The sequence below is a fragment of the Rhea americana genome, unplaced genomic scaffold, assembly GCF_003343005.1.
Source record: "Rhea americana isolate MKP2758 unplaced genomic scaffold, rheAme1 scaffold_69, whole genome shotgun sequence".
In the NCBI taxonomy this organism is placed as follows: domain Eukaryota; kingdom Metazoa; phylum Chordata; class Aves; order Rheiformes; family Rheidae; genus Rhea; species Rhea americana.
Window position 1 is genome coordinate 1,886,576 of NW_028186856.1, and position 11,977 is coordinate 1,898,552.

The 11,977-nt window shown below is 36.9% G+C and overlaps 1 protein-coding gene across 1 annotated transcript in view; it reads right to left on the reverse strand.

Moving 5' to 3' along the window:
- CDK17 (cyclin dependent kinase 17) overlaps window positions 1–11,977 on the reverse strand; it is a 57,131-nt gene that overhangs the window by 36,043 nt on the left and 9,111 nt on the right. The window contains exon 2 of the mRNA XM_085321325.1: window positions 6,039–6,203. Within this exon, the coding sequence (XP_085177451.1) occupies window positions 6,039–6,203 (165 nt within the window). The remainder of the gene's footprint in view (window positions 1–6,038; window positions 6,204–11,977) is intronic.

Sequence of the window (11,977 nt, forward strand, 5' to 3'; positions counted from 1 at the left end):
AATCCTGAAAGGTCGTAGCATTATTTTTAGAAATGCCAAACATGGCAAACTTTAAATACAAACACCACTTGGGGGGGTCAGGGGCAGGGGAAGGAGATGTATTCTGCCTGCCTCAATAGAGGCCTACAATGCAAAAGTGGGTTTAGCAGAGGACCTGATGTTCTTAATTACTTAAATGAAATTTACAGTCTTACAGAGGGATTTATGTAGCAGACTGCCCCAGTTCTAGGGTACTGCAGAATTTTTATGTAAACTGAAATAAATACTTTCATAACAAGCTTGTAGAATAATCCATGTAAATGAGTTAATGTATATCATGTCTTAYGTATATACTACTTTTAAGCACCACAGGATCTTCTGGGCTCCAGAAGATAAATACTGTAATGGATGAAGAGAAGATCAAGATGGTGYCATTAAGAGTCAAGTCACTTGCAAAAGCACACACAACAGGAAAATAGTCCTACAAGATGATCCACTATGATTAATGTTCCATCAYTGTATCTGAGAACTTTCAACTCCAAAATACTATAAAGACTAAATACTTCAAATGAGGGAAGGGCTTCAAAAGACATCAATTTCCCTCATCTCTCCTGTTTCCAGATATTATACATGATTGTATAGGGTAAAATAGGGGCCTGAGGGAAAACTTAAAATCCCAGAACTCTACTCCTAAAAACACTAATATTAGCAAAATATGCAGAGCTCAGTGAAGTCTTACCACCAATATACCCGAGAATACCACTTGCACAGAACCATAGCAATTAAAAACAAAAGAGTGTATGCAAGTTCTACCACTATTCAACAAGCAGGAAAGTTGGCTTTTCTAAAAAAATGCCTTTAAGCAAAGTTCAGTTATGAACACACCTTCTGAAAGGTTTGCCTATATTGGCTCTCATAGAACCACATACACTTCAAAGGATCAAACTCTTCCTCAGTACAAAGAATTTCCTTTTTTACAGAAAACAGAATGGATATACAAAGATTAGCTCATAAGGTACTGGCAGCGCATAACTCAMAGTAAATTAGTTAAACACACAACCTAAGCCTGTATCCTAAACAAAAAGCAAAGTTTTCAGAATGCATTGAGCAGCAATATGGATCTAAATTGGATTCTAATTAAAAATCTCCACTGCATCACAATTTTCCCAGCAACTCGTGCTCAAATTTGGACTGAATGAGAGAAAAAAGCTGCACTCCTGGTATATTAAGGAGAGTCTGTTGGTTTCAAACAAGACAGTCATCAGTGCTTTTAAAGGCATGTTAGAGTGAACGGAGGGAAAAGATTTTCAGAAACTGGCTGCTAAAGGTCAGCCTGAATCTTAAGCTAAGCAGACAAAATATTAACCTTCTTTGCCAAATCTGTAAGAAATTYCTCTCATTCTTCATAGTGACTTGATAGCTGTATGTTTAAAAATCCATAACAAGATGTATGAAATTACTGCTAGTAATACAAAAGTGTTATTGAAACCACTATCTGCAGCAAAGCTGTTGATCTCAGCACTGTTGAATGCTGGAAAACAGCACATGTGCTAGAAAACAGCACATTCGCCATTTCAGTTCTTTTATAAATACTCCTTTTGATAAGATTCTTCTGTGAGTCATGTTATCCATTTCAGCAATTGCAGCTCTCAGGATTCTGTTCTGTAAAATTATGTTTAAGAGCCATCGCTGTTCCCCAATTTATCTCAGTTAGTGTGAGCCCACTTACAGGGCTCCAAGGCCTATCTTCTTTAAAGAAGCTAGAAGAGACACCATTATGTGAGCAACCTCACAAAATAAGGCAGATAAAGTTAACAAAGTATTATATTCTAAGCAAAGCAATTACATCAGTTTTTGAAAAGACGGATACACACAATAAAGGAACCATGTGACTGACACCTTCATACAGTTCAACATAAAATACACAATGTTCAATTCACAAAGCATACATTACGCTTCTTTGAAATGTTAACATTCAGAGCCACAAAGAACACCCCAGCTGACAAAGGTAATTCTTCCACTAAGACGAGCACCTACACAATAAATATACAAGTAATATTTCAAGAATCAGTAATACAAAATCTTACATTTGGGGCAGATAATGTAACTGCAAGAAGATTCAGCTCTCTCCAAATCATGAATGAGAAGATGGTGGATCTGTGCCCCGCAAGACTATATTCCAGTATTTTAGCCTTAATTAAGAGGAAAGTCACTCTATTTTGAATACTATTGTGATATAACTATTTTTGGTAAGTCTGGATGTAAGTTATATACCCACAAAGGACCAAAATGTTCTAAGCAGGATATCATTTGTAGCATCCAAAACGTATCAGGAAGCTCTCCCTTAATTTCTGATGGGCTGAATATCCAAGTGCTCCTAYCTACAAAGGGCCTCAGATGCTTTAAATATTAATCTATTATCTAATTATGGATACTTTAACTTTTTTCTTTTTAAAAAAATCTTATCTGTSTTATCTAATATAAACCTGTCCTTTCATTTTATTCAATTAAAAAAGCATTAGTTGAGCCTTATGTTCATTATTTTATAGCGTAAAACCAGGAATGAGGCACTAACCTAACCATTTAAATCATTTTACACAGGTGCACAATGATAATGTTTGCTCAAATACTGGTAAAAAATCATGCAAATACTTCCCTAATTTCACTAAGCTTTTCTATAGCTGCACCAAATACAGACTGCACAGTTTTCAGTGTCTTTAACAGTTGCATAATTTATTGAACTGCTTTCACTGGATACCATAACCAGTCTTTCATGCAGATGTTTGATGTACTCTACATACCTAAGTAAACACCCAGTGCACTCTTGCAATGAAAAGGTGTGGAGGACTACAATATAATATGAAAATGACAAAAGCACATTTGAAAGAAAATGTTGTCGTCATGAGGAACGCAGCACAGAAGAAATTAGAAAACAAGGAACCTTGAGTGTAGCAAATGAAAGCTCTTCCAAGTGACCTAAGATAATCTCCACTAACTGGCCAGCAGGGAGTCAGAATGCATGCTCTTCCAAACTTACTTCAAATGATTACAAGAAAATCACATGGCTTGCATATTCAGTTCTTTCCAATATGCACTCTTCTAGAACTTCTCTACGAATTGACTTTATGATTAGAGTCACTAAAAACACTCCAAATTGAGGCAGGGAATAGTGAGAAATTCCCTTTGCTGTTAACATTATCAAGCTACAAAAACAGTACAGAAGCCTCACTCCTTTTGATTCAAATGCTTCCCATAAAGAAACAAACCATTTCCACAGTTATATTAACACACACATTTGCTAACTGTGATTGGTAAAAGCATGGGCAAACTCTCCCTGGGCTGCTGCTCAGGTTTCCTGGGAYAGTTAGCTCCAGCTCAGAGCTGGCCAGATATTCCACCAAGCGCCTCTTCAGTATTCCCAGTTACACAGAAATGGAACAAGGACATCTAAGCTGGCTCTGCACTCGGCCAGATCAGGTCTAATAAGGGTTTATTAGCTCTGGCTCCACAGTGGACTGCATCAGTTAAATGTTTCTGGAGCTGCAAGACTTTTATGCTGTACAGATGTACATAAATGGGCTTTAAAAAAACCCAGCTATACCTTCAACTGCATCAGTGACACGGCTAATTCACAACTCGACCTGAGACGCGTACATTATGCAGTATTACAATGATAAGGGAGTATTACAATAAAAATGACTACAAAATTTTAAACAAAGATACACTTCTTGGCCAAAATTCAGAATTTTTGTCTCCAAGAAAGATTTAGCAAAACCTAAAGCCAACAGAACAACTTCCATGTAGAAAAATCTTTAAAATATTTTGGAAGTTTAAACATGTTAACATAACAGCAGAGACTCATGTTCGATGCTCAGAAAACAAAACAAAAACCCCATCTCATGGAATCTGTACACAGAAAATCTCATTCAGAAGCAAGCAGTCTGAAGATGCACCTGTGGCAGGTCTTGTTTTATTCTGTTTTTTAACCAAATAACCTTCCTCTTAATGCCATCATTTTGTGCTATTTCAAGGATTTCTCTCTGATTGCATGCTCCCACCACCAGAATACAGGAAAAAGTGGAAAGAAAAAGGATGAATTAAGAGAGTAAAGGAAAAAAAATGTAGTTTTATGTAGTCTGGAATATTTGACCACTTCATTTCTGACATCATTATTCCAATGTAGAAAACCTCAGCACCCTGCTGAGTAATGAGCATTCCCATACAGCAGGAACAAAGGGAGAAAAGATGTGAAAAAGGAACAGAAGGAGCACTAGTGATTATGTCTGCACACAGGTATGACATCCAGCTAAAATGCACAAGTAAATCTTCCTCACATGACAAAGCTTAAAGAAAAAAAAAAGCATGAAAATTAAAGCTTCTAAAGATTCTTCTTTAAAAAAAGGAAATAGGGGTAAGTAAATTGTAGAAAATTCAGACCTAGAGAAACCTAAAAAAGAATGCAACATAGTATTGGAAAAAGATACATGAATGGCATCACTGGACCCAAAGCAAAAAGAGATGTTTAACACACATGTGTATATGTTTTAAATCTGCTCCTTCCCACTTCAGTGAAACTGCAAATTCTACAGGAATATGCAGCTGTAGCTATTTAGTATATGTCATTTTTAAAAAATGTAAAATATTCAAATAGTGAGATTTAAACACAGAATTGGCCACCTTAAAAAAAAAGAAAAATAAAATAAATATGTTTTTGTAATATTTCCACATTAAAATTTTCAGGTGAAAAATACTGAGAAATACAGTAATGTAGTGAAATTTTCTTTTGCGAAGCTGATTTGAAAATCACAGTGAAGTTTGAAAAAGGAATAACTTACTGATAAAACTGTATTTAAAAAAAATTATAGTACCATGCTTTTAAAGCAACACAAAAAAGAGGTGTACAAAAGCACACATCTCTCTATTCTTGTGCACCATTTGTATATGCCTGATTTGACAAATAATCCATAAAAAGACTCAATATTCCTGACCAGAAAAACCTTTATTTTTAAAATACATAATTTTTTTAAAAATTGGTCTCATTAAATTCTTGGCAATGGCTACTTAAGCAAAGCCTGGCCTGGCAAAAAAGGGATAAGTGAAGTGTGTAGAACCTGAGTGAAATCAGGAATCGAGACAGTACTCAACATGTGCACAACAAAACCTGTCTGTTTTTCTGTGATTGCAACACCTGCTAAACTCCACTCAAGAGGAGGGAATGTGCTTTCAAGACTGAATAGTAGCACAAACAGTAAAAAGGTAAGGTTTTGAATGTGATGTGTGATATTATAGTAGAAAAGGATACAAATGGTTTGASTGATAGCTCTAATCTTGAAGGAGATCAGTTTAAATATCACACACTTCTAAAGGAGGGCAGATGACTGGAAAACTCACAGCATTCTAATTAAACTGTGACTTGCTCTCATTTTCTATTATCAATTAATTAAGCATAATYTAACATAACACAAAAACAGAGTAAAACATTAATGGTGACTGGAGGCAGTAACATTATAAATTACTTGAAGGAGAAGAAAATTTGTTTTAACAGTAATTTTCTCCAAAGAATCACAAATTTAGCTGAAGACCACAACAAAAACATAATTATAGTTTAGTGGCCTTAATTTATCACTGAAAGAAAGTCATTTTTTTCCAAATATTTCTGGAAAATCTAAGTAATACACCATTTTTTAAATTTCTCATACGGATTACTTTTTTTTTTTTTTTTTTTTTTTTTTTACCGTATTCCATTTCTTGTAGTCCTCATCAATATTTAACTGAGATGGACATACAGGTTCCTTATAAAATATTAAGAATGAACATTTTCTAACTTACGTACGTCAGATTTGTGGATGAGTTTTGTATGCTCTTTTAATTGTTCACTTAAAAGTCTTAAAGAGGCATTTAACACCTTAAACAGGATTTTCCCTAACAAGCTTTGAAAAAAATTACTGCAGGCCCAGAGATTTATTAAAGCATCAGAATACCTGCACCTCTTCCTAAGAGCCAGTACAGACATTGTTCTTTACAGAAAAATGAAATTAAAAATAAATATAGTYGATTACCTAATCTGCTCCCATTTCTAGGCATTGCCATGAAAGAGCCGAGGCTGCCCCCTATGACGCTATGTGGTCTCCGTAAAGGGGGCTTCTTGAAAGATCCTGTGTACTGGTGGAGAAATGAGTGCATACTGTGAGACGTTGGAGGCCTCCCATTCTTCACAATGGGCTCTACAATTCACAAGGACCAAAATATTCATTCCCACAAGCAAGCAGGAGGGTCAGGAACATGCCAAAAGAAAAAAAAGAAAAAAGAAAAAAAAAGTTACTAAGCAGGAAATCATCACTCTGGTAAGATTCTTTCTCGTACTAACAGTAGACCATAACACTACTGTCATTTCTTTGTCAGCAAATTAATACAGAACATAGCATTAAACATTACAGAAATTCCTTTTTATTAAATTCTGTCACTCTGGGGCTGGACCAGTATATGGTCTGACACATTAGAATACTTTCAAAAACCTGAGTAAACCCAAAAGTAGTCCTTGACAGTAGCATAACTTTTTTTTTCTGAATTAATGATTTATTTTTTTGCATAATGTTTCACCTTTACTATAATAGACAAGCTGCTGTATCAACTYGCATGAGCAGCAAATTATCAGCAAGTATTCAGAAATACTTTCTTTCTCAAAATTTTTGAGGGTCAATAGTAATGAGGCCTTGCTACTGCGTACCTGACTACATACACTACAGCAGTYACACCAAAATTAAGTTCATTAACTTAAAGCATACTGAAATCAAAACCAAAACAATTAAGGTTCAAGAAGTTATTTTCGTTTTTCCACTGGTTTGTGTCTGAAACGGTTCATAGTACCTAGACTTAAAATTAGGACTGGAAGACTTGCTCCATTACTGATAAACGCTTTCTAAAAAAGAGGAAATGTTAGAAAAACAATTTTWAAATTTGATACACAAGTGTCAAGAAATTATGAGTTAGCACGTCCTCAGCAAGCTTCACTCTGCCCACGTGAACTCTCTCTCAGACTGCACTGATAKTAGAAGCACTCTAACTATAAAAGCACAGAAGATTGCACACACACGGTTGTCCTCTGTTGTTTGCTTCGTTGGTATTTTTTATTCCATTTTATCCCATGCTGCCATTACAGGCACCTTTCTTTTGGTATTATACAGAAGATGGGAAAGGCAGCACTCMAGGGCTCAGCAAGCGCGGCTCTGTGCCCTGGCACTGCTGGGCTCTCCCCAGAGGGCCACTCGCCCTTGCTGGGTCAAGTGATGCTGCTTCATTACCCTGATTCATGTGGTGCTCACCTAAAGGGACCTCAAAAACCCTGCTTTTCTTCCCCAAAAATAAGTCTTATAGCTGGGTTCTTGTTATGGAGAGCAAGATTTCAAGGGTGAAGKAAAACAACAGCAACAAATATCAAGCAACTGAAGCAAGACAGGCTCTCAGAGGAGCCCCCTCCCTTGCCTCTCCCAAATCCCACACCTATGTACAAAAGCTCTTTGGAGATAATATTATGACTGCTCTAAAGAAAAGAGAAATACATGGACAGAGCATGGGCAGGCCAGTAACTTTTAAAAATAATTACTCAAGATATTTGCATATACACATGGCTAATATATTAAGACAAAAATCACTTTTACCCAGCTGCTATAGGAAAAAGAAACATCTAAAGGATCACTTCAGGCAGAAAACGGTATGTGAACAACATGTCAGCCCTGCTGCGAGCCTGCCTGCAGCACTCAGCTAACATCCTTCATAAACACAGCTTCAGAGAGGGTGACTAACAGTAAAAATACACCGTACATCTGTGTGTAGGTACATCCAGTATGACTGGTATCCTCACCTTCAAAGCTCTGCACATCTCTGCCCTAAATCTTTATTTTTGTTTCTAATGTATTACATCACCTCTTTGATTTAAGAGCAACACCAGCTTCTTTGTTCTATACCTAGCGCAACACTGGATTTATCCTAGTGCAGTAGTCATTAAATTCCTTCCTCACCAATTTTCTCCTAAAATCTGCTATCTCTGCAAGACAGGAAACCCACAGGTTCACATACAGTGTTATTTCTACTGCATTATTTTTTTTCAAATTATAACTTAATTTCTACCTTCCAGCTTCTTTACTAAACTCTGGCTTGAATTTCATCCAGACTTTAAGACCRCAAACCTCACGCTGCATTTACACATAGTGCCGAACAAATTAATGCTAACTCTGAAAATCCAAATAGCTGTCCAGCCRTAAGTTGTTGAGTGGATTCTGTTTAGAAAGTTATGAGTGGCTATAACTACGATGTTTGGTGGGTTTTATTTGATAGGTGGCATGATTTTGAAATCACAACTTCATTTTTGTTCTGTATACATACGGGCAATAGATAATACTAAGCATACATTTTTGTTATAAGAGTTTCTAAAASTGATTTTGAGGAAAAAAAGAAAGCCAACTAAATGTTTTTTTCTTCAGTGTAATTTGAAAAATCTCCCCCTCTAACCAAACTTTGCAAACTTTGCTACATTAAGCAAACACGAAGTCCCTTTGACTTTTTTTTTAAATTCTAACAGTAAACCTAGGAAGAAAGTTCTCAGAACATTTTAAATTTCGAAGTCTACTGTTAGGATCACTCAAATAATTTTAGCTCTGCCACTAGTGTCAATAGCCACACACTCTGGAGAGTAACTCTGGAGCGAAGGGCTGAGACAGACTGAAAGGCATCACACGTGGTTATAAGCACCTTGTACGCAAAAAATGCAAATTATGCATCAAAGGAGACATTAATTTCCTCCTCTTAGTGCGGAAACCGAACATGCTGGCGCACAGTTCAGCAAGGGTCCAAAAGTACCAAAGGCAGCACAAGGAAGATTGAGCTCAGTTGGTTAGAGCATGGTGCTGCTTATGCCGAGGTCGTGGGTTCAATCCCGGCATGGGGCTACGCTGAGGGTTGGACTAGAGGACCTCCAGCGGTCCCTTCCAACCTTACCATCCTACGATTCYATGCAGGGGCAGGACAAGGCTGGAAGCAAAACCTCGGCTTCCTGCAGCAGCAAGGTGGTTTATTGTCTCGGCTGCATGTCAAATCCCGCCCCAGAGCTCTACATCCGCTATCGCTCAAGACTCCAGTATCGTTAACCACGTGGGAGTGTATATACGCATAGAGAGTATGGCTGCATACACAGATGTGCAGAGCTGAGAACATTTTCCATTGTATGGTATGGTTTTTGTCCATTTGTGCTAAAATTAGTCTTTCTCCATTTATTGCATAGCACAGAAGAAAGGCCAGAATTTGTGTATACACTGACTGCTTCAGCAGGGATTAAGTCTTATGTTCATTATTAAGATGGAAGGGTAATGATCAAAGATGATTATTTCAAAAAAATTTTGTTTTCCTCATGGCTCTGAAAGATTTCCATATATTTTAAATCTGAAAACTAAAACCCAAAATTTTAAAAATATTTATATATATAAAAAYGAGTACAGATCAATGACAAGGATGGACACAGAGAAATTAATAAGAAAATTTATATAAAATGAAGGGCATATAGTTAATATATTAAGATCCAGTTATACAGAAATAACTTTTGCCGTCATAGCCTTCCTATATTATCGTAAGTACTGTTCTAAATTATAGAGTCCATTTTAAAATTTAGCAACAGTAATTTAGGTCATGTAGTAGGACAGGCATAACTGCTGACAGAATGAAATGAAGGTTACAGGAACTCACAAATTATTACCACACTTGTGATGAAGTACTGATAGTTCTTGATTACAGGTTTTTTTGAATTCTAGCACACACTAATTTGTGAAAAAAAGGATAATATGGTATTCATTTTTTTAAATGGTAAAATATGCAGATTTCTGGTCTGAGAAAGTATTCTTGCTATACTTCGCTAAATTCACATTATGGTAGGCTACAAATACTTAAAGAAATGGTTACATATATTTTCCTTCCCAGCTCCCTTCCCAAAGTAACAGCAATAGCTAAAAGTTGGAACAAATATTCAAAATGACCATCAAGCAGCCTGTTGCTGGAAATGAACTTACAAGACTGTTTATTACTAGCTTTTATGTGTTTAAAAGAGAGGAGATTTAAAGAAAGCACTTTCTAAAAAATACACTTGGCTCCCTCTGTCCAAAAATCCTTAAGTACTCCTTCCAAAGTTATGATTTCTCTATATCCACTTTAAAAATTCATTTCTTTGGGATTACTAGTAGTTTGAGTCACTACATTTGAAAGCTAATGGTGCAGTCTTCACAGTGTGGATATAGTGTAGCTGCTTTGTTTCAAGTAAGATGAGCCAAAACTAATTGTAAAAGTTATATACCTTTATTATATAGATTCATGAACTGCTTTTGTAATTTTATCTCCATGATTATAGGTTCAGTTTGTCTTTACAAAGATGTTACACTACATAGAAGTCACCGATATACCTACAGTTAGTATCCTTGTACTTACTCTTGGTAGACATAACTCAGTAACCAACCAATAACTTGGCTGATGTTAACTTCTTGGAGGGATGGAGCTACTTCTGGTATAGCAGTAGATGTTTTTATGGCACTATCAATTTAATATTCAGCAGCAGCCATATGACAAACTGAATGACAGGATTAAGTCGGGAAGAGAAAGGCATCAGGAAATCACTACGCTATTGTGTAAATGCATGGGGCTATTGCATTTTTAAGTATCATACACAGTTCTGGTCTTCCCATCTCAAATAGATGAGAACCAGAAAGGACTCTCAGAAGTAAAAACAGCTTCTGCAAAAAGAACCCCTGGACAATGTAGGACTCTTCAAGCTCCAACAGCGAGAACCTCAGAAGGTGAGTCCCAGCCCACCACCTTGTAACACAGCTGCAGAGAGCAACTAGCTCCCAGCGCCCGTCCAGCCCAAGGCCTGGTGTCACGAGCAGGGCTGGCGGCGGCCGGCTAGACGTGCCTCACGGAAGCGGCTCTTCACAGTGCACAGTCAGTAGAAACTCCTCACCACAGGATGTTACCAGCTCCAAAGTGCACAAGCTTCAAGAGGACCAAGCTTCCTCAGGGTTACTAAATACTCAGAAACAGCTCTAGCTCAGGAAGTCTCTGACCTGCAAACTCAGACAGGGGAAATATTGTTATATTTTGGGCTCTGGTCTTGCACTTTCCCTTAAACTCATTATGGGAGACAGGAGAAAGGCTATACAGACCTCTAGCAATTCTTCTATCCTAAGACTTTTGTTAAACTTTGCAGTGGGTTGCATGCTTTGCTCCTGTTGTCACAAATATTCTGGAAAGGGCCTTATCAATTATTTTACTCTAGCTCTCTTTCCTCACTCCATTTAATTGAGTGTAATTCCAAACTGATAAAACTATAAATATGTAAGCAAGCTGAAAGAGACACCGCAGCGGTTCTTTAATTGCACCCGCTCAGCTTTCATTATGTTCTCCTCCTATTCTGGCTACAAGTAAYGATTTCCTTCTTTGGCTCATCTTTCAATGAGTAATAATCAATTTCAATTCTTACACTCCTTATGAAGTGTAGTAAGCTACCATGCAAGCCTACTCTTTAAATGTGGAAAGGGTTAACTGACTCTGAATGAGACCATATGGAAATGCGGTGCTGGCATGCAGGGTGAAGGCATGGTTTTCTTTTCAAAAAGTTCAGAACTTTTTGAAATATGAACGCCCCTGTGCTTACATTTTTTTTTCTCCTGACACAACTATGCTATCTTGCTAAGTGTGCATCTTCAGCAGGTCTTTCAGTTTAAAATTGAAAAACACACTGTGACTGTATACCATGGTATTACTGTGATTCTACACCGTAGTATTACTTGGTTTTCAACCTTGGGGTAAGCTGAGCTGCTATTCTGTTTTGTTTAGATGATTTTCTTGTACTTCTTGCACTCTACCACTCAAACTTCTGTTATTATTGGCATAATGCAAAATAACTGAAACAGCACTATTCAAATAAAATATTCCTTAAAATGCAAACAGACTGGATTACTGT